Below are 22,440 nucleotides of genomic sequence, written 5' to 3'. Positions count from 1 at the left end.
ATAATGGAAACCACTTCAAGACAGGGGGTGCGGCAATGCCACACCCCTAGTTCCAACTCCTATGCACAGCACTCATCTGTAGGGGGGTGCTGCACCAATGGGAACTTTTTTCCAACCCCCCCCCCCCAGTGGGGACAAGGCCTTACCCACCAAGTTCTCAGTTCAAGATTCTTACTGAGAGCACGACCACCACTTTGCAGCAGAGTAGGGAAGAAATCATTTTCTAATTCTGTCCTTCTGAAGTAGAACATGACAGCTGTTTAGCTAGCAGCATACACCATCACTACAAAGCAAGTTAGGTCAGGGAGTGAGGAATGCTGTCCCTACTTGACCCTCTGTGGGGAATTCAGGGACACACAAGAGTTACCCAAGCTAAAACTTGTCCAGGACACCAGGCTCAACACACTCATCTCTTGCAAAAAAAAAACATTCTAAAAATCTTCAGTGACCACAAGTAATCAGGATCTGAAGAGCAAGAGCCCCTCTGAAATGCTCTCCTGTTCATCTTGTATTGTGTTCTCAGTGTCTCAGCAACAGTGTTTTTGGGGAGAGGGGAAAAGAAATGAGGCTATTGATAAATTAGGTCTTAAAACTACTTGGTAAAGTTCTTCTTGGTATGGGGGCAGCAACTCTAGAGCAGCAGAATGCTAGCTCCACTGTTATGGAAGTATTTTAAATTAAATTAATAGCAATATTGGTTCTTGTGCTGTTCTGTGCCTGGATTATATTAGAATGCTCACTTCTTTAGATGTTTATTATGGGAGATCAAAGCTGATCTTTCCAGTAAGGGCTAAGATGATCCTACCATTCTCTGTCTGAGCAGAGGATTTCATTCTACAGTATTACTTTATTTGCCTGAAGTGCAGATTTCTATGTACAGATTCTCTCTCTCAGTTGATCAGTGTCACTTGTCAGGCAACTCCCTGTCACTAACCATAATGGCATCAGGATGCTCCTGTCCACCCGAAACGATGGGATAAGATAACCTCTTCATCCCATCCTTCAACAGGGCAATTATTACACCCTAATACACAGACCAGCTCCCTTAAATACACAATGATACAAATCCCAAGTTTCTTCAATATAAGAATACATTCAGTCCAAATAAAAGCTCATTCAAGTATTTTCTAGAAGTCTTATCTGTCAGGGTCTTCTCAGCCCAGCAGACAGCACTCTTCCTGGGTGCACTTCTTCCAAGCACTAGCTGAGAAGGAGAGGAGCCTGAATTATAAAGGCCCAAGACTCCTCCCCTTTCCCAGCATGCCTAGCAAGAGGAGTACAATGGCCAGGCCTCCCTTCCCCCACTCTCTTATAGGAGTGATTCAGACAGCCTCACCTGGCTTTTCTCCTCTCTCTTTCCAGTGAAGAACCCCTGTTTTGAACCATGCCTTGAGATCAATGTGGAAAGAGCCTGGAGCTTTCCCTGGACTTGCCTCTTGATTTTTTCCAGTCCTGGAGCCTCGTCAGCTAACACTGCGGGAAAAGGGGAGCTGTCTCTTACACTCCCTCCTCTCAGAGCTTATCTCAGGAACCTGGCAAACAGACCCTTGGGAACATGGCTAGCTCATTAGCTGGAATTGAAGTCCCTTCCCCGAGTCCCCTTCTTTATTCTCCAGCAATTGCTTGCTGTCACACTCCCTTCAAGTCTTACTAACCTCAGGGTGTTATGGGAGAAATGCCTCATCAAAAAAAGCATGTGCAATACTGCAGGGCTTTTTTCCCCCCCAAAATGTTGATCATTCTTAACTGCTGTCATCTCTCTAGGCACCTCTTTGATTTCTAAGCTTAATTTTTCGTGTGCATTTAATGCTCATGAAAGGTACTGGATTGACAGCCCTGGAAACCAAAGTCCCTTTTATCTGCCAAAGAAGTAGAGTATGGCCAGGTAGGTGTAGCCAAGATCTTTCTCTCTCACACACGCACACACTTCCAACAGCATTTCACAACCCCAACCCTGAGGGGCCACTTTTGCCAGGAGGGGAGTTCAGTCTCTATTTGACTCTTGCTTTTCTTCCAAGACAAACAAACAGTTTGGAAAAGTGTAGAGTCCTTGTTTAAACTGTGGTTCTACTTTGATAAGTGGGTTCCACTGCAGGCTCTGTCTCTTAACTCCATGTCAGATTTGTTTTGTTTCCAAGAACTGCTCTAACGACCAGCCCCCGAAACTCCCTCTGGAATCTGGGAGTCAGAGCTCCCTCTGCCTTTAACTTCATCACTGGCAAAGACTCCGCAACTAGAGCATGTACATCATCCGCTGAACTGTTAACTACATTTAACCCAAAATTGAATCCCGCTCCCAGAAATGTGTGGACTTTGCAGTGCAAACAGGAGCAAGATATAGAGAAAACTTCATTTCAGTCAATAGACAGAGCAGAGGAATCTATCAATACACAGTGAATGAGGTCTGTTAACTGAGAACGTGCCGTTTTTAGAAACTGACCATAAATGCACCAACACAAACTACTTGAGCAGGTAAAAGATAATCCAATCCATGGCTTTTACTCTAGGGTCTCAGCAAGTTCCACCTTCACCATGAATAGCCTTCTTAAACACTGTTGTCCTGCTGGTACAAATCACAAACTGAAGACTGATCACTGTCTGAACTTTTCAAAACTAGGTCCCTTCAGTCAGTTTCAAGTCATTCAAAGGTTTCTGGGCTTCCCCCAAGAATACTGTATGTTCTTACATAGAGCTACCTAGCATGCGCTTGGGTCTTTACTTCCAGAGGTGCTGGGTACACACAATTCTCACTGAAGTCAATGGGAGCTGTAGGTGTTCAGCACCTTTACCAGTCAGGTCACTACCGTTTGCTACGGAAACAACATTCTAGCAATCTGGCTGCATACGGGGTCTGAAGGGGAGACAAAAGTCTGGTCTCTTCTCAGAGATGGAGGTGGATGCAGCTGGGATACTTCTGTGATCTTGAGGTTTCTTCCATGAAATTACTCGTGCCTCAGGGAGAACCCCCAAAGTACACTGGTGTCAAAATAATCTCTGGCATAATTCAATGGAGTTACACTAGGGATGAATTTGGCCCAGGCAGGGCAATAGTAATAAGGCAAGATATTCCAGGGGTGGGAAGAAGAAAGCCCATATGTGGAGAAAAAATAAAAACATTCTCAATTCTTTGCTGTTGTATTGTATCAGGGATTATATGACTGGCCCACTGGGGGGGGGGGCGGGGGTGGAAACATGTTTTCCCCCACTGCTTGAGAGCAGAAAAAAATAGTTATTTGGTGGGTGGGTGGGTGGGTGGGGATGTGGAGTGCAGGCTAAATGTACCACCTGGGTCTTTTCAGAAATAAAGTCATGCAGACATCATTAGGGTCATTAACAAACAGGCCGCAGCAGAGACAGGCATAGTGAAATATACATTTTTTTTATTGCTGCACACATGCTCACACATTACATTTTTAAATATTATTATAATATATTGCTGCTCTGATAAACTTTACAATTTTCTTATTTCAAGAAAGTGCTAATCGTAAATTAAGAGGATGGGGATAGCAGAACAGAACACAAAAAAAGACTAACAGAAGAGAAATCCTAATTTTTCATCTTGCAATAAAATTATTTGCAACACTAAAGTGAGTTCAACACATGTTACAAACCAGTTTATTTATTTTACAATTAAGGAGCTTGTTCTGTATGTTAACCACCTGCTTATCTGTTTTTCAGACAGATGAAGGAGCCCTAGATACTCAGTAATTGGACAATCCAGTTTAGTTCAGAGATTTAGCCACTATGTACAGCTGGACAGACAAGGTGTTCCGAATTCATCCAGCACATTTAACAAAACTGCATTACCAGGGAGGAAAATAAAAAGGCCACATTGACCTTTAATCCCACAAATTACAACTTCTAAGTGGTTCCCTGCTTAAAGGGACAGGAATGGACACATTTAAGAAGAGCTGCATGGAAAATACTTACAAACTGTGTGGCTGCCATTTCACCCATTTTTGTACCACTCTCCTTTTTACTTTAAGAGTTAAGATACCTGCATGGAAAAAGGATAGTGTTTTTCTCAACAGTCCTGCTCCTGAATCTTACTTCCAACACACACCATGCTTTGAGGGCAAAGGCCAAATTCACTGCTGGTGTAAATCCATCTAAATTGGTGGCCCGTAGTCTTCTGGGTGGAAGGGGGGGATGTCACAACAGTTGCTGTGAAAAGGAAGGTTGTGTTGCAAGCAGAGTGATTGAGAAATGTATACTGCAGGAGCAGAGAAGAGGTGATAAAAACCTGAGCCTCGTGCTTATATACAAAGTCATATTTAGTAATAAAGGGAAGAGAAAGGCAGGTGAATCATACCAGTTTAGCTAGAAGGTTGTTTCTGAATAACAGGTTTTGCGGGATCTTTAAAGAGCTTACATCTCAGAGGGTGAGACAACACTCACTCCTTCCCCTGACACAAAATACAAGGGATTTAGCATTAGTCTAACCAGCCCTTCCCCCCACATCTTAAATTGAAACACGCTTCACCAGCTGCAGGTTACTTTTGGCTCTAAGAACTTCATTGTCCTGTCGTTCTGTCCTTCAGCCAATGCTAATCTGTGCTCTGTAGATGGATACAGAAGTACACAGACCTAAGGTGTTCTAAAATACACACATTTAAGGAGCAGAACATACAGTTCCTCTTTCCATGTCACTATTCTGATACAGGACCAGGCATGCACACTATGGAACCAAGATGCTGGCACCTGCCTGCAAAAAGCAAGCCAGAAAACTCACCTGTTTCCCCAAAGGAATTTCTAACAGAAATAGAGGCAGATCCTGCTCGAATAGCTCAACCCCTTCCAGAGACACCCTCTTCCCCAAAGATGCCTCGTCTGCAGGAGAAGCCACATAAATATGGATAAGAAGAATCCTCTGGAGGCTGGGAGAGCCAGTACATAGCTGAAAACTCTCGGCTCTGACAACGCATCTCAGTCCTGACCTGCTAGTCTATTCTTGGGCTTCCACGCACAACTCTGCTGATACAGCTCAACCCTGCCGGCAATACCCACTACTCTACCCACACTGAGCCTTTTGGAGTCTTAGCCAAACTATGTAGCAACTTCATAATCATAACTAAACCAAGACAATCATATGCAATTTCATTAGCTGTCCAAGCCACTTCGGAAGCCAGGCTAGCAGATGGGAAAGGACAACATAAAGCCCACATAACACAGTCCTTGCCATACAGGGGAACTTAAATCCTTTCCCTTGGTTATGTTGAAAAAACGCTACCAAAAGCATGGTCAGAGGAGCTGTTGGGGACCCAGATCACCTATCTGCATGAACAATGCACAGGGGCAACACAGGATAGCACAAGTCACTGGGGTGTGGTTTGAAACCCCTACATCATGCAGTTACTGTAAACAGCAACATCCACCAGTGACAGCAGCACCAACATTTTGATAGGATTCCTCATGCAACTAATACAGCCCAATTTTCTCCCTCCCAGGCCCCAAGTACTGCAGAAAGAATCCACTTCCCTTCCCCTGACAAATCAACTCTCATGTAGTACATAATTCTGAGGAGACTTAGTAACACAGAACACTCAAAGTCCTTGGCAGCATTAAATTTCCAACATTATGATACTTCCTCTGTCTCCCACCATTAAGCCACGCGCTTCCTATGACTCTCTAAAGGGTAAGAGCAGTTAAGTCTCCATGCTTTGCTCTCTGGGAAAACCTGACAGGGAATCCTTGGGACTCTGATGACAACTCTAGAAAATCTAGCAACCATAGTGTATCCTTGTGACAAGAGACAGGAGATTTATGAAGAAAGAATAAAATCTGGGTGCACGCAAGATTTTGTGACCGTAGATCCCCTTCCTCTCTCTAGCCAACACCAAGAAAATAGCCTGACCTCACTCACAAGTTAACAAAGGGAGGATGTAATTGCCTGTACTCTGGCAATAATGTCTCTTTGGAGTATCACCCAGTATCAGCACACAGGACCACTGAATCCAACCTGAAGTCATTTCATAACCCTAACATCGTGTAAAATTGCAACTTCCAGCCATGCTGTCACACAAAACAGAGCGACAAGTAAAACTCTTGCTACACTTCCACCTCTGAGGGTATCTAGAAACAGGGCAACACTAAAGAGGGACATCTAGTGAGACAGGATGGGTTGTAACAGGAAAGGGCTGTAACGGCATGGGAGCAGGGCTCGGAGAACTAGTCCATATGATGAGATGTACTTAGTGCAACTGCTGATTGATGTTGAGAAAAGAGGGAAAGACCAGCACCATCCCTCTCTAAAAGCCAAGAGAAACCAGATTTCTAAAGATAATGATATCTATGGCAGAGGAAGAATCCCCAAACACATTTGCAAGGATGAACAATTAGCTTCTTGAAGAACAAGGAACTCAAGGTTTTTAAGCCGGAGTAAAGTCAGAAGACGAAAGATCAGGACAGATGAACTGCGACAGGCCTTGTAAAGCTCCCTTTTCCTTGTAACCCACCCTTAAACTTTGATAAGTCTCTCCTTCATCCTGACACAACAGGCCAAAAAAAGAATAAGTGGCAACTCAGAGGACAGGAGCTGCTCCCCTGTTCGAGCGAGACAAGGGCAGTACCTCTGCATCAGTGCCTTTGAAAAGTCACTGGCTCTTTAGCAGACTGGGTCTCTCTCCTGCTGCTCTCGAATGTATTTCTACAGGTTTATATTTGGGACATGCTTTAAACAAAGTATCCAGAAAAGAAATCATTCAATTTAGTCATGTCCCCCTGATCAAGGATACACTGTCACAATCTGTCAGAATATGGATTTAAAACCTAAACTTCCATACTACACGGAGGGTGTAAATCCAAGTGCCAATGCTTGGAGGATCCCAGTAGTTTGTGACTGAGAAACAGGAAGAGCAGGTGAAGTCAGCTAGCGCCTCTATAAGGCTAAATTCCTGTGCCCCATTAACATGCCATCCTCTCCGCTAACTCCCCATAATCCTGACAGCGAAAGACCAGCCAGTTTAATTCTAATAGATTCCTTTACACTCAGCATAATCCATTTTTGTTCCCTTGATCACTACACAAGAACCCTGGTTTGAACCAGTTTCAGAAATGCATTGCTGGCTGAGACGGTGGGGCAGCTCCTGGGGCCAGATGTCATGGAGTCCATTAATAGAGCTCCATTAGCCACGTGGTTGGCAGTTCCCTCTCAGTGCTATATCGTACAAGCAGTAACTATCAAACTGGTCTGTACTTTGGGATCCTATTAACGGAAGGAAAAAAACAAAACATGTGAGTGTCCAGCCATGAATGAATTAAAAGGAAACCATGCTGGGGGGGGGGGGGGGGAAGGGGGAGGTGGTGGGTAGGAGGAGAGAAAAAAAGAAAAAAGTCATTTGACTAAGACTCATATGTTCTTGCACTCAGAGGCAACCCACTGGAGGTCACACCGGCTGCTCTCTGCATCCAACAGCAGGATTTACAGACTTCAGCACTCGAGCCCTATACTGGCCAGGAGGTTTTCCAGTGCCTCTAGTTTCTGGTTGGCCTCCTCGATGGCACTGTAAGTCTGCACATTGCTGGTGATGTGGAAGCGGATGTCGTCCACCAGGGGGATGGAATCGGTCTCCTGCCGTTCCTCCACTGCCTCAGCATTCTCCTTCACCGCAGCCGCAAACTCCTCCAACTCCACCAGCTGGAAGGATGAAGACAAGACATCAATTAGGGACGCTGCAAGGCTGATGGAAAGTGGCAATGTGATGTTCAGCTTTCACCACTAAGTCGCCAGTTCAAATCAAGCTCAGGCCGGTAATGAGTGAAAGTCTGGAGAGTTCAGGAACCTGGGTTTGTGAAATGAATTGGAGGGTCTCAGCTTAGTTACCACTGAGAAAATGACGAAAACAAGGTCATCCCCATAGTTGGCCCTTCTGATGAGACTTCCAACAAGGAGGATACAGAGTGCCAAGGACTGAATAGCCCCTGGAGACTGAATTCTCCTTTCACACTCTACAGGAGTCCTTCTTCAGTGTGGAGACACACCAGCAAGGGGCAGCCCACAGGAAAAGCTTGTCCTGCCATTTACAAGACTGTATCTGCTCTATGGATAAACACAAGGATTCAGTCTTCAGGGCTGTCAATCCTGCACCTTTAACCAGCAGGAAAAAGACTCAAATGTTTAAAGAGCAGACAAAACCTGTCACTAGGCTGCAACCCCCTCAGTGTATTGTTGTAAACACACACTGACCAAATGTCCATCATTGCAGTGTTTGGGCACCATTTACATGAACTCACAATACTTCCCCCAAAGGAGGGGGGGGGGGGGAGAGAGAGAAAGAGAGAAAGAGAGAAAGAGAGAAAGAAACCTCCACAGGGAAAGCCAACAGCTCCTGTCATGGCAGAGACAGACAAGAGATGTCAATCTTGCAATGGAACTTTAGGCCTGGTCTACACTACACTGTTTTGCCAAGAACTTCCCATCATTGCCCATACCAATTCAGCTCTCCTAGAGAAAGCGCTACTGTAGACAAGGGGCTGACATCTGCTGGCATCTAACTAATGGGTCATCTCAACTTGCTCTGTGCTCCACTAGATGACACAGTTCGTGGTCCCCTGGAGCCCTCCCTGCACCAGCACTCCCACTGTTCTTAGCACTAGTAAAACGATGGGGGAATGCCCTAAAATTGTTAGTCTAAGCAAAGTCCCAGTGGCAAGAATTAAATGTTCCCGATCACTGCTTGTACAGTTCATTCAGCTGTTGGATAAAAATCCCCTTTCCAGAATCCAGTTCTGGTCATAGGCTGATGTGTTGGTTCCCTCATTTATATTGATCAATGGCACTTTTGAATGAGAAGAACTGTTTGAAAATGATTTTCTTCACTGTTTTCAGAGCCAGGAAAGAGTTTCACACCTTTCTCAGAGCTTCTCAGCTGCAGGTAAAGAATGTTACAGCTCATGTGGGAGCGTTAATAAGAGCCATTTATATAAAACTACAGACCCCGCTAGGAACCAAAATATTTAGTAGAAGAACTGAGACTGTCTGTGCCATATGGTCACTGTTTCTCTGCAGACATCACTGACTCCTGGATCTCCAAGCAGCCATAAGAGAGAACGGCCAAAATAGCAGCGGGAAGGAATGTTCAAATTGATCCTTGTAAACAGGATTCCAGTGTAATAAGATTCGTTATTTAGCTAATCATCAGTAATAATTTTTCCCTATGGAAGCCCCGATAATCTGCTTTTTGGGGGTTATAATGAATTTGAGGCTACAGTACAAAAGCACTAATTGCACCAGAAAGAGCCATGTATGGAGATGAACACTCCCACCTACCCCCTGCACACAGCACCCCAATGCACATCAGTCGTGATCTGCGGAACTCAATGCTATTCCATAACTGCAGCCTTCTTCACCTGTCATGTCAAACTGTGAGGTGGGTCCTATTGAGGACCAAGGTGGGACTACAAAATTCACTTCACTTATGACCCAACATCTTCAGAAATGAAAAGTGCATACATTAAACCATGGCAACACTTAGATGCACATTTAGTAGTCGCACCTGAAACGTCTTAGGGAAGGGTTTTGCATACCTTCTCAATGATCTTTGCCATGTACTCCGTGCACTGGTCCTCCAGGCGCGTCAGCTGGAACAGCTTCGCAATCCTCCAGATGTTGACAACATTGTCCTCATCAAGTATCTGAGCCAAGGTTCTCCCGCACAAGCGTTTGAGCCCCGGCAACAGGTACATGTCTGCTACACACAGCACGTCATAAGCATTCTCTGGGGACAGCTGGTAATGCAAAGAAGAGAGTCACCATAAAGAAATTCCTGCCTACACCATGTTCCTCTGTGAGAGAGGAAATCTCAGGGCAATCTATTTCAGACATAATTTCTTGCAGTTAGGGGAAAAACACCAGTGCAGGAGTACTAATCCTGAGGAGAGAGCTCTATGCCACCATTTGAGAGACTGAGGCGATGTCTACACTACAGCGGCATAGCCACGGCACTGCAGTGCTGTAGTGTAGACACTTGCTATTGTAACAGAAGGGGTTTTTCTGTCACTGTGATTAATCACACCCACAAGAATTCTTCTGTTGACCTAGCAATAGCTACACCAGGGCTTACATCGGCTTAACTATTTCTCACACTCCTAAGCGACATACTAGATTGACAAAAAAAATTTTTTTTTTAAATTTATTTAGGAAGTTTTAACAAGTTTACAAATTCTTGCCATGTAAATATGGGAAACAGAACAATCTTTACAATACTTGTCTTTTTAAACAAAAGCTATTATACACATTTAACAGACTAGGCACGTCAAGCAAGATATTTGGTTACTTTTTATTCAATACTCAGACAAAATACATTCACCTGCAAAAATAAACCCAGCATACTAGTCTAATTTTTTTTTTTAATGTTAACACTTGATTGTCATGCCCGGGCTGTGTTAAATATGTGTACACAGAGTTTTCACTCAGTTTAATGAAATCTCTAGAAATGAAGTAAGTGTTATAATGATGCTTACTCTGTAATATGGCAACAGATGGTTAAATAGCAAGGTCTGATGTCTTTTTAAACAAAAAAGTCACAGTCCTAAACCTTGTTCAGACTTTTCTCTCTCTTTTTTTCCTGGCTGGTCAAATCCTTGACGTTTATTTTAATCAATCATCTACGTCACTAATCTGGAACTAGAGTTCTCTTCTGTGCAGTTTTACTATTGCTAATATGAAAGGAACTGTGAAGAGCACTGTTACCCATCTGGATTTGTGGGACATGGCATGCACATGCTTTAGAAGAGACCAGGTCATGTAGGATTCTGAGCAGAATGAAATCTTGTATGTTTATGCTAAAAAACTTCACAGTTGCAAGTTGCACAGGTACAAGCTGCAATGGTGCAGTGCCTCCACACTAGCCATTCTGGGCCAGGTGCAGTGCTGCCCACATTCACACACAGATACAGATGATCATTTCAAAGTGGGGTTGCACTAGAAGGATTACTTGCACCATTGCAGCTGCAGTGCTTGCATGGCTGTCTACACTGGTACTAGAGTAAACAAGATCATTCAGAGCAAGGGTGAATTGGAATGAGACTAGAAAGGTGAATCCTTGTTTGCCACAGTGCACAACTGTACATAAGAATGAAAGGTGTGTTAGGAGGCATGTCAGAGGCTCGCAATAGTTGTTAAAGTGCTGTAACAAAGCTATGCAGTTCAAAGCAGCAACAGCAAGGTTGTCGGGGTTATTCATCAAGTGTTGTTATAGACGCAGGTCTCCCAGATCTGTGCTCCCTCTCACTTTACATAGTCCGAAGCCATGTTTATACCTTTCTCAAGGACTTTTGCACAGGATGCTTGCCTATCACCTACCCCTTCCTTAGTAGAATTTGACCACACACTGCTTGAGTTTCACCCCCACAGTAACTGCAAGTCTCTCTACTGTAGCATCTAATAAGATGCTTTGGGAACCTAAAAGGTCATGAGCATTTGAATTGAAAACACCAAACGCTCGACTGATCACTGTTCAATAAGAAAACAATCAGTCTGATGTTCCTTTTCAAACTTCCTATTTTATATATTATATACACACACACACATATATACACACACACACAAGTTCCACTCAGCTGCTTATTTTTTCCACTCAGAAACCACATGCACACACACTCCCCTTTCACTGATAAGGACTGCTGTGAAGGACACAACAGTGACAGAAATGTCAATCCTTTGAAAAAGGTGAGGTCATGCAGGATGGGGACTCTGGTTATGTCGGCACTAGACTGGACTTACGCCTGAGAAGAAAAAAACACTGTACAAACTATTGAACTTTGAAAATCTGCCAGGAAAAATAATCAAGAAAACATTAATATAATTTTTCAAACAGATGGCCTTTTTCCACAAAAGCTCATTTGGCTTGGGACTCAAATAGCCACTGGAAAATATGACTAATAATTTTGGAATGACAGTAAATTGTTTAAGTGAGATGGGCCATCAGGCATGTGAAGTGCACAAACAGGTAGCATCCGAAGAGCCACTCGAAAGGGAAGGCTGCAGCCAGAACTCCGGTTTGGAAACACTTCTACTTAGCAAAAACAGAGAGTTAGCCAGATTCTGGAGGTTCAAAGAGGGGCAGCGGGAACTGGGTCTGGCTGCAGGGCTGTGACAAGATTCTGATGTGCCTTAGGGCTCCTCACCTCCCACTCCACCTGTCCTCCAGAGCATAGACAATAGGAGGTTGTGAGCAGAATGAGTTAATGTGAGGAAGTTCTACAGGGTATTAATGACAGCCTCAGCAGGCTAGCCAGTGACTTCCTGTCTGATAAATCATCTCTCTGCCTATCACAGATTCTATGTTGCTGCCTGTAGCCAAGCTGGTCAGCAGGAATAAGGTCACAGATGTGCAGGTGGTCACAGCAAACCAAAGGCTAACCCACAGTAGGAACGCCAGAGTAGGAATGGTACAGTCTCACTCATACAGGAAAGCCTTAAGCTTTGGCGAGGACACAAACCAGCTCATCAGCATCATTAACCCCTTCAGTGCTGCCAAAAGATGTATAGTGCTGGCTGCACTTTTAATTAGACTGTTAGTTCTTTGAGGCAGGGGATGTCTTTTTGTTATGTGCTTAGCACAATGGGTCCCTGATCTCTGAGTGAGACATCTAGACATTCCAGCGATGCAAATAATTTTTGTTTTAAATGCAAAGATAGGCTGCAATGCCAATAGTAAACGAACAGGCCTCTTAACCTAAGCACACCTGCAGATCTGTTTTCAGCCGCCATCTAGTGGCAGAATTCTGACTGTGTGCCTTTGAGAGCAGTCAGTGCTACACAGTAGCATTCAGTGGGGAAGAACACACAGCCAGACAAATCATGCATTATGTATCTGGCCTAAATAACGTGCATCCTAATTTACAGGATATTAATTTAGGATGAAAGATACACATATGGCATTTAGGAGCAGTTGCACTGATGTATTCAGGAAACAAAGTCCCAGCCTAGCCTACAACATGGATAAAACCGAGATACCAGTATTTGGGTTACTGAGGTTCTTCAAGCCAGGTAGGAGACTGGGCGAGTGGTATTTAACAAACCAGCAGTAGGATACTAGAGGATGACACTTCTGCAAAGACATTTGGGCATAACTTGAAGGCGATGAAAGGAGAGAGTAGGCTGGTCTCACCTCAGTGTCATCGCTATAGATGTAGTAGAGGACCCTGATGAAGATGTCTTCTGAGATGTTATGAAGGGTCACCACAGGGATGGTGGGCTGAGTCTGCAGCTCCTCACTCTCACTGAAATGATCCTCAAGAAGGGCTTTGAAGTAATCACTGCGGCCACAGAAAAATGCCTGCATTGGAAAGGAAAAATCCAACATTAACATCTCCCTTTCTGCTGCACTGAGCCAAACAGCATTAGGCAAGGGATCAACTTTCAGGAATTCATTAAGCAAGTTCCAAAGCACCGAGTCAGTAGCATAACCTCTGCCATCGCTCTGTGTTTTTATCCCTAGACTCTGATAAACTTGTCTTTTTTCTTTCATGTCTTATTTTTACACATTACTGCTCTCAAAGCAAAAGAGAGATATTAACTAGAGTGACTGTTAATCTAGAGTAGCAATACAGTTCTAGTTAGAGGGCTGGGAGTCAGGATTCCTGAGTTCTGTTTCCAGTTCCACCCTTACACTGAGTCATCCTGAACTATTAAGGATCCAGCATTTCCAATGACAGGTTCAGATTTGTTGCTGACAGTATGAGACACAATGTAGATGCCTCTTACTGCAATTCACGAATCTCCTTACCCTGAAGGGAGACAAGCTGGGTTGTTTCATTAAGAAGAGTGCTTTAAGTTTAAGCTTACCCCTGCAGTATATCTAACTATCTTGTACTAAGTGCGTGGGAAGGATGTGTACATGGACCCTGATGTTTCTAAATGTATGCGCATACCTTATGGCATAAAAAGTTGTAATCTGCCACTCGAAAACACACATCAGGACAGCTGCTAAAGTTGTCAGTGCTGTCAAATGGCAACTCCCCAAAACCCACCTAGAAAGACAAGTTAAAAGATAAGAAATTTCTGCAGTTTGCATCCATGGTATCAACATTAGAGGTGTTGGCATTGATCTATAAAGACCTGTGTGTCTTGGCTATCTGAGACACCCACCTTTACCCATTTACACCTCAGCAGCAATGGAGATCACTAGAGATGCTCTTTCTGACTGATCCTAGATTTGAACATCTGACAGCTCGATGCCTGGTAGTCTCAGTGGAGAGGCTTCTGAACTGAAATTCCCCTTCCCAGTTTGTCCAGCAGAGCCAAATGACCTTCAAGCCAACAGTGGCACGCTCATAACTCCTCTCGGACTTCTAAATGAGGAGGTGGATTGCTGGGTGGGTATTTAGTTTACATCATGGGATGGGCATCTTAACATTGACACCAGTCAAGGAAAGGCATGTTATTTTAACCATAGTATACGTAAAAAGTCATTTTATAGCTTAAGTAAAGGAATGCACAGATCTGAAGCAATTGCATTGAAACTACAATGTCATTCAATACAAAGCTTCCCATGCACAGTTCAATTTCTTGTCACTCTGCAGTCCAAGGAAATTAAAGTTAAACTAATTCACTAGACTATTAACACAACTCCCTCCAATTCAATGTGCCAAGCCAACCGGCATAAAAGGTTGTGGGCTTGGTTTTTTTTAAAAATAGCATTATGGATATGTTGTTTATAAGTTATTCTCTCTCTCTGGACACAAGGGAATTCAATTGTGTGAATCTATGTTCACAGCCATGTAACCAGAGCAATTAACCCCCGAAAACAAGAGTTTCCTCTGCTTTCTCCTATTTAGGTGTATATCCTGAGCAGCCTGGGATGAAAAGACTGATCCCTACCACCAGGCTCTCCTCTGAGCAAATCACATCAAAAACTGGCTCTAGGTTTCCCCAGGTGCAAGGGCTACAAGCCAAGAAGTTCCACATCCAGTGGAAGAATGGCAGATATTATCTCCCACCCAACCGCACTAGCAGAGAGCATTGGGTATAGTGGAGAATTAGTGAGATGTATCAGGTTCCCCCTCCCTGCAATCTCACTCAACAGGAAACAAACAGAGATACACGCTGCTTTCAATACCATCAGGCAAGCTCAATTCATACACAATGGGGATTCTCTGGCACTCCTGGTCCTAGGCTGTGGAGAACCACTGAGCTAGCAAAGGCTCTGAATTTCACACTACTTTGGAGCATGGCAACCTGGCCCAACTCCCTGGGCTCTCTGTCAGTACTCAGGACCATTTGGCAGAATAGTTTCTAATTATAGTACAACTAAGCCTAATGACTGTCACAATTTCTCGGTTATTAAACAGCAAAGCCACCTTCCCAAACTCTGCAGCAACCCTGCTTGGTCTTCCTCATCTATGACTTTAGTTACAGTTGGTAACCTATTTACTCTTTCTTTTTGTTGGGAGCAGGACAAAGGGAATTTTTACAGCTCCTGAAAGTAAAAGATCTGTAGCGCTTCAGAGTATCTGTCTCACCCCATCTTATCCCCACGGCTTTTAACCTGCTCTGTTACCTGCTCTTTGAACCTGCTCTGTATCTTATACAGCACTAGAGACATGCATGGCACTTCAAGAAACATCGGAAGCCTAAGTCCCTGCCCCAAAGAGAGTGCTGTCTAAATTCAGACAAGAACAACTGGCGGGGACAGTAATGTGCACAACCAACAGGGAGAAGCAATTTGCTCCTAGATAGGAATAAGCACAGTAGAAAAATTCAGCCGTAAATAATTTATGACAACCTACAGAGGCCCATTATGTCCTAACAATCCATAATGGGATTACCAGCGGAGAAGCAGACTCAAGATTTTATATCCAGCTGCATATTGAGTCATCAGGGTTCTATGACACAAGGAACAAAATAGAGCATCTACAAAAGCACAAAGCAAAGCACCAGAAACCGTACTGTAGCTTATTACAAGAAACTTCACGTTTGTGACTGACTGGTCAGTGCGCTTTGGCCTCGTAGATTAAGTGTTTTGTATTATATTATTTGTATGGTATCAGAATCTACTGGTGAGGTTGCAGGATTGCTGCTCCTGGGACTCAAATGCCTACTTCATGGGATGACCCCAGTAAACAAAGATTTAGAAGAGATGTAAATGATAATTAAGCAGTAAAAGGCAGATTAAAAGGCTACAATCCTGTCTTTAGGATCTTTATAAATAGCCAGGAAAGAGAGGAGCTTTTAAAAAATTATCAAGTTAAAACAAGGCAATTAGGGGTAATAAGAACGCTGATTCCATGGTTATGGGTGCCATGCAGATGTTCTAATAAATTTTCCCCCATTCCTTCCTAGCATTCATGAACACACACACAAAGTAGGATAGCAGTATCAACGTAACATGTTTAGATTGGATTATGGTGTACTTTTTTCTAAGATACATAAAACAGCTGAAAAAAATTCAGGAAATTTCAGCAATGCTAACTCATTATTTTATCCAGATTCTCATGACATTTGGGGTTTTTCTTCCTCAAAGTTCCCATACGACTATGGAGGAATCTCGGTTTTCATTTTCAAAGAAAGGAAGTGTTTCTCTAGCCCTTAGGGTTGTGGAGAAAAGCTCGAAAAACGTGACCCACGTGCACCCTAAAGGCTCAGAAACCAGAAAACAAAACCAAAAAACCTGATTTATTTATTTTAATTGCATGATTTTTAAGTCACTCTCATTGTATTTGGGCACCTCACTCATGATGTTTAAGCGCTTGGGGTTGACACTACTGGAATTCATTCTACACTCCTCTCTGGTTTTTGATTTTTCCAAGTACCTAATGATAAATAAAGAAAACCACAACAAAGGTATACAAAAAAAGCAGCTTTCTGCCTTGATAGAGGGAACATCAATGGACAGAATTCCCTCCTTTAAATCCCTCAGGAATTAGAATAACTGGATCACTAAGAGCCAGCACAAAATACCTTGGCACATCTTGCTTAAGAAACTTAAGGCACCATCACATTAAAAAAAAAAAAAAGACACATGGACAGAGTTTCTACCTTGCTTCAGACATTTCTTTGAGCTCTGCATCAGGGAGTTCTGTTTCGCACAAGAAAGCAATAAGCTTTGTTACACTGTTCAGTTATATAGCCCACAGGCACAGAGCTGCTTAAAATCAGTATGTTATTAGTTTTACTACTCAATGTGAAGAAACTGGGACAAACATATTAAAGGAAGGAAAATATAAGATGCAACTATCGATATTACAGAGATGAACAAAGGCAGGAAGAACTGGGGTCCACCAATATCTTCCCTGTTTACTTGCATCGCTGGGAATCAATAGTGTGGAATACACATAGCTGAGTCTAACAGATAATCCTGACTCAATGCTTCTGAGAAAAGTAACAAACTAACTCCCTGCCAGTACACTATGGGGGACGATTCTTAACCAGAGGATCAGCTAAACTCTGTGGACCGATAATCCCAGTTAGGCATCCCATTCCATCTATACGTACCCGAAGGTACTGCTGTCATCCAAGGAATTTTTCCCCTTTCTTGCATCCCAGTAATATACTCAACTAGAGGCTAAATCTTGTCCCCGTTGAAATCAATGGGGAAACTTTGATTGACTTGGATGAGACCAGGGATCTGACCTCTACAAATCTCTGAGGGAGGAATAATCTTGCTGCAAAAAGGAAAACCGGCAGCCTGGTTATGAGATTTACAGCATTTCCCTGTGCTATACATGGCTTCAGCGTTTGGAAAGTCAGCTTGTGCCATTAATACCAGCAAACAAGCGACCACAAAAACGAACAGAGAAAGTAAGCCTAAGTGTGTGTGACCATGCAGCTCTCCCTCAGTCCGAAGGTCCCAGTGGAGTGTGGGAAGAAATAGAAACACTCCCTACCCGCAGTTCAGCCGGCAGGGCGCAGTCTGCTAGTAGAGCCAGATCCTCCTGCAGCCGACAGTTACCTGGGGGCTCAATCGTCAGCACTTTCACACAGGTCCCTGGCTTGGAAGAGACTGGAAAAGGGAAAAGAAAAACAACAAAACAAAAAGCATAGATGCCTAGAAAAAACTAAATCTAAAAAACTTTCCCTCCTGTTAAAAAAATATCCCTAAGGAATGTTTGTTTTGTCTGGCTCTTAGTCTCCACTGGAATATAAAACCATGTCCTTCAGAGAGACACACACATGCACCTGCTAGCAATGATCAGGGCTGTAACTACCATTGGGAGGAAGAAAGAAGACACAGATTCCACCGTTTCCCCTCTTATGTCTCCACTCAACCCTTGCCTCCAGCAGATCAGTTACAGAGACCATGGTGAGGAAAGGGAGCAGCCATGTGCCTGTTCTGTCCTCCTCTCTGCTACCCCTCCCTACAGACAGGATCAAGAACTGCCTTATGGAGGCTGCTTCCCTGGCGCTGGAGTCAGCCCTGGGTGACACAGTAATAACGTAAGATACATCCCTGCTAGGCAAGGGGGCAAAGCGTATTTAACTACAGACACGTTTACTCCAGGCCACTGGTGCCCCCGTTGGTTATTTATTTAGAGTGAAGTCTGGTTTATGCTTTCCCTCTATTGCGCCACCTCTCTCCTGGATCAGGTACTAGAAGTGCTGCTGTGATTTAATTCCATGGGGAAGAGGATTTATAACCTTTAAGACTAAGTTCTTTGGGGCAGAGACTGTCATTTTCTGTACAGTATATTTATATAGAGCCGAGCACAATGGGGACCCCATATTGATTGGGGCCTCTAGGTGCTACTGCACTGTAAGTCTTAAATGCTAATAGCCACCACCAAGGGACCAGCAAACAAAGAAAAGACTAATGAAGAGGAGGTCTGGGAAGCTCTTTGTCAGGAACCTCACAGTTTCTGGTCCTGTCAGGATAGCTAGTTAGTCTACCACAAGGGAACACAGTAAGTGCTCCCCATTTGGGGAAACTATGGTATTCCCTTGATCCAAATCACACAAAGGACACCCCCCACCCCCAAACAACACTGTGATGGGCACCTTACAGCCAAAGGCCACAACAACAGGAGACTCAGTTGAAGCTGGCCTGGATTTAATAGAAGTTTAATTTAAAATCTCTCCTCTGGCCCTTCTTCTCCAACAGCTTTGTCCCTTAAGAAAGAGCTGCCTGCCTTTTTGTTCCACTGGCAGGAACGATGAACGCAAGTAGTGTGGCAGGTCCCTAGCAGCACAGGTAAAATTAAAGGTCTCAGGGGTCTTCGCCACCTCTTTCGGGTACAGCTGCATGAGCACAGATGGGAAGGAAAGGTTTTTAAAAAGTTTGCAGCACTGTCAAGGTGTGTACATGCATTACTGTGTAATCTTATTATTGTCAGCTTTGCCTTTCCTCTCCATGATCATTTATGAACTTCATTTGCTGTCTCAAGTCCAGTTTAGATTGGACTTTGCCAGATTTTGAGAGCCCCTTAGCAGAGAATGCTCGTAAAACAAAGTGCAGTTGAAAATATGAAAGTTGCTGCAATGAAATCTTATGGATTCCATTGGGAGCATAATGAAAGAGATGTTAACGATCGGTGATTAAAGAGTTAAACTGCACTGTACTGGGTGTTACAAAGGATTTTTGACAGGCATGATTCACCACATTAAAACCCCTCTCTTCTCAGGTGAATCACATCACCATGAGACCTCATTTTTCCTGACATTTTGCTCATCATTATATGGGCTTCATCAGATGACTCCATCAGATGGTGGGCGAAATGAGACCGAGATGTGCCACAATACGAATCCTCCGCCCCCACCGCCAAAAAAGCATTGCACCCATCAGGATGGGCCACCATGTCACCTGAACTGGCTGAATATCCCAAATGGTACTGGAAACAGTAGGGTGCATAAAAACCCAATCCACCAATTAAAGACGTTATTGATTCTATGATCTATATCCAGAGAGGTGCCCTGGAGAATGAGCTATGCAGTTTCTATGTATAGGACTGAATGCTGATGCCCTTGTCTTCAGCAAACAACCATACTTACTATAGGGGCAGGACAGGTATGGCATAGACCCAAGCCGAACTGACAAAGCTGTCAGAACAGAGTCCCACAGAATTACAGATCCGCATAAGCAACTGAGAACACTGTCTTTGTCCCTTTAAAGTATGTCTTCACTGGAGAGTTAACATGGGCTCTTACTCAGGTGTTTCTGCTAATCCCCCTGCTGTCCACACACAAAATCTTCTCACCCAAGTTCAGTGGTGCTTACAAACTGGGCTTGCTGGCTTGTCTAGGGCTGCAGGCTAAAACCCAAGAGGCACTTTCACACACATTGGTAACCTACCCACTTTGCTGTGACAATGCAGGCTAAAATCATTAGCGTGCCAACAGTCCTCCAAAGCCTTCCCACAATTTACCCGCACAGGTGTGCCTAGAAGGACAGACAAGTTCTTCCAAAATTCACTGGCAAAGAGTCAGAGTGGCTCATCTTATTGCAGCACAAAGAACCATGAGATAGGCCCTCCGAAGTCCTAATACCACATATGGGTAAGTGTCGCACCAGTGAGGACACTAACTCTGGAACGGCTTCACAGTGTGGCTGCTTACACTCAGCCTAGGCTAACTCAGGTGCTCACACCTGGGCACCCATCACCCACGTTAACTCTGGAGTGAAGATATACACTTAGACTACATTTCTATCTGTCTACGGGAGACAGGTTTCTGTGACTGTGTGATGATAATGATCACTTTTATGGGTGCCTTTCATCAGAGGCTCTCAAAGCACTTTCTACCCATTAACCTTTGAGGGACACAGAGGTCTTGTCTAGACTAGAATAAAAAAGTTTGTTAGAGCATGTTCACACTTTTTACCCTACAGTAGATAAGGCTGGAAAGAGCTTTGTACTAGTTTAAAGCAGAGGCTGTGTATGTAATTGCTTTAAAACCGTATTTTGTGGGAGTCAACCTACCTATCCGACCCAAGAGACATCTGGGAACAGCAAGAGAGATTAAAAGGGTCAAACAGAGAAACTATCTGAAGCTCCCTTGTAACTGAAGAACTCAGATACCATGGTGACACTATAAAAACTTAAGAGAGGAAGACAAATGAGAACAAGAAATCCTCCCCTCACACACATAAGACTCATGCCACATCATATGTGCCTACTCAGGGTTATCAGCCAAGAAATATGGCAGACTCAATGGTAAATATCCACATCCTAGGTTCTCCAACCTCTCTAGACACTTCCATAGTAACTTGAAAGAATTTCCCATGATGCTCACACCAGAAACAGTGGATTTTGGATGATAGCGTATAAACCAATTCAGACACTGCATATTTCAACTGCATGGGCGCAACATTCCACTGTTACAATTTTTTTTGCTTCTAAAAGGATGAAAGACCAGATGAAAGAGACAAAAAAATATATTGTTGGTAGCCGCAGGCAGAAGGGTCCATCATCTGATGTTTGTGAAATGCAAGAAATGCAGGGAATTCAGAAAAGAGCAATACAAATAATAAAAGGAGCTGGAGTGACTTATCTAGCTAGGAAGGAAGATTAAATGAAGCATATCCACGTGCAGCTCAGCTAAATAAGAACAGGAAAGCACACTAACCTCCTTCAAATGTCTGGCAAGTATAAGCACTGAGGAAGGACAATAACCATTTAAGGCGAGCTAAGGAGTTGTAATAGGTATGAAACGAAGCAAAAGGATGTAGATTGAGTATTTGGGAGGCTCTTTTAGAGTAGTAGAGTGGTGTCAAGAGAAGACACTCAAGTCTTTAAAAAAAAGGTAGGCCAAAGCACTGGCAAGTACACTGTAGGGAACAGTCCTGCAGTGCCTGGAGGGAATATTCTGTTTAGTCATTAAACTCCCTTCCGGTACAGCTGCACAGCGCAGTACATCACTGACTGCTTCATAATCTGTCTTTGTTCTTGACTTGCTTAATACTTCTTTGTAGTCTTTACTAATACACCACTGGTTTAGCTGGGTTGAAAGAAACCTTTCCAAGATCATGCAATACCTGGACATCTGCATTACACATGCACTTGTGCAATGCGGTGCACAACCACCGCCGCTGGCCCTTTAGATCCGAGGCCTGAGGTCTGAAAACGGGCCTTTGGAGCAGAGCCTGGAGCTGGAGCGTGGAGCAGCTCCGGAGCAGTGGAGCTGCAGGTTTTTGCCTGGAGCTGAAGTCCAGAGCCCTGTGAAAATAGGTGTTCACAAATCCTGTCCTGAATTCTTATGCTTTGCAGCAAACAGAAAATGCTCCTGAACAATTTTTTTTTTAAATGCTTCCAGTTCCATAGCAAGGATTATAACTTAATCTGGACAAATCCTGTCTGAATTCTTCCAAATAGTGTAACAGGTTTTTGTGGACCCTGATCAGTGCAATTAGGCCAGAGACCCAGGTCTGAACCAGATGCCTATTTCCTAGAAAATATTCTGAGCAGGAACTTCTAATATACAATAGGGAACAATAATGTTTTGGCAAGTAAAGGACACCAGGTGACCCAACAGGTCTTTCCAATCCCTTAACTTCTCTGATTCTTTCA

General features: G+C 43.7%; 1 protein-coding gene across 3 annotated transcripts in view; it reads right to left on the bottom strand.

Annotated features, from left to right (window-relative positions):
- Positions 1–3,360: 3,360 nt before the first annotated feature.
- Positions 3,361–22,440, bottom strand: part of ABTB1 (ankyrin repeat and BTB domain containing 1) — a 38,292-nt gene continuing 19,212 nt past the window's right edge. For all 3 annotated transcript variants that reach the window (XM_037903891.2, XM_037903895.1, XM_037903893.2), the window contains 5 exons: positions 17,830–17,945; positions 13,876–13,974; positions 13,113–13,280; positions 9,526–9,726; positions 3,361–7,636 (listed from right to left, as the gene is read on the bottom strand). In XM_037903891.2, coding sequence (XP_037759819.1) covers positions 7,430–7,636; positions 9,526–9,726; positions 13,113–13,280; positions 13,876–13,974; positions 17,830–17,945 — 791 coding nt within the window. In that variant the 3' untranslated portion in view covers positions 3,361–7,429. The remainder of the gene's footprint in view (positions 7,637–9,525; positions 9,727–13,112; positions 13,281–13,875; positions 13,975–17,829; positions 17,946–22,440) is intronic.

This window comes from Chelonia mydas, chromosome 7, assembly GCF_015237465.2.
Source record: "Chelonia mydas isolate rCheMyd1 chromosome 7, rCheMyd1.pri.v2, whole genome shotgun sequence".
In the NCBI taxonomy this organism is placed as follows: Eukaryota; Metazoa; Chordata; order Testudines; family Cheloniidae; genus Chelonia; species Chelonia mydas.
This window is presented reverse-complemented; position numbering and strand designations above follow the sequence as displayed.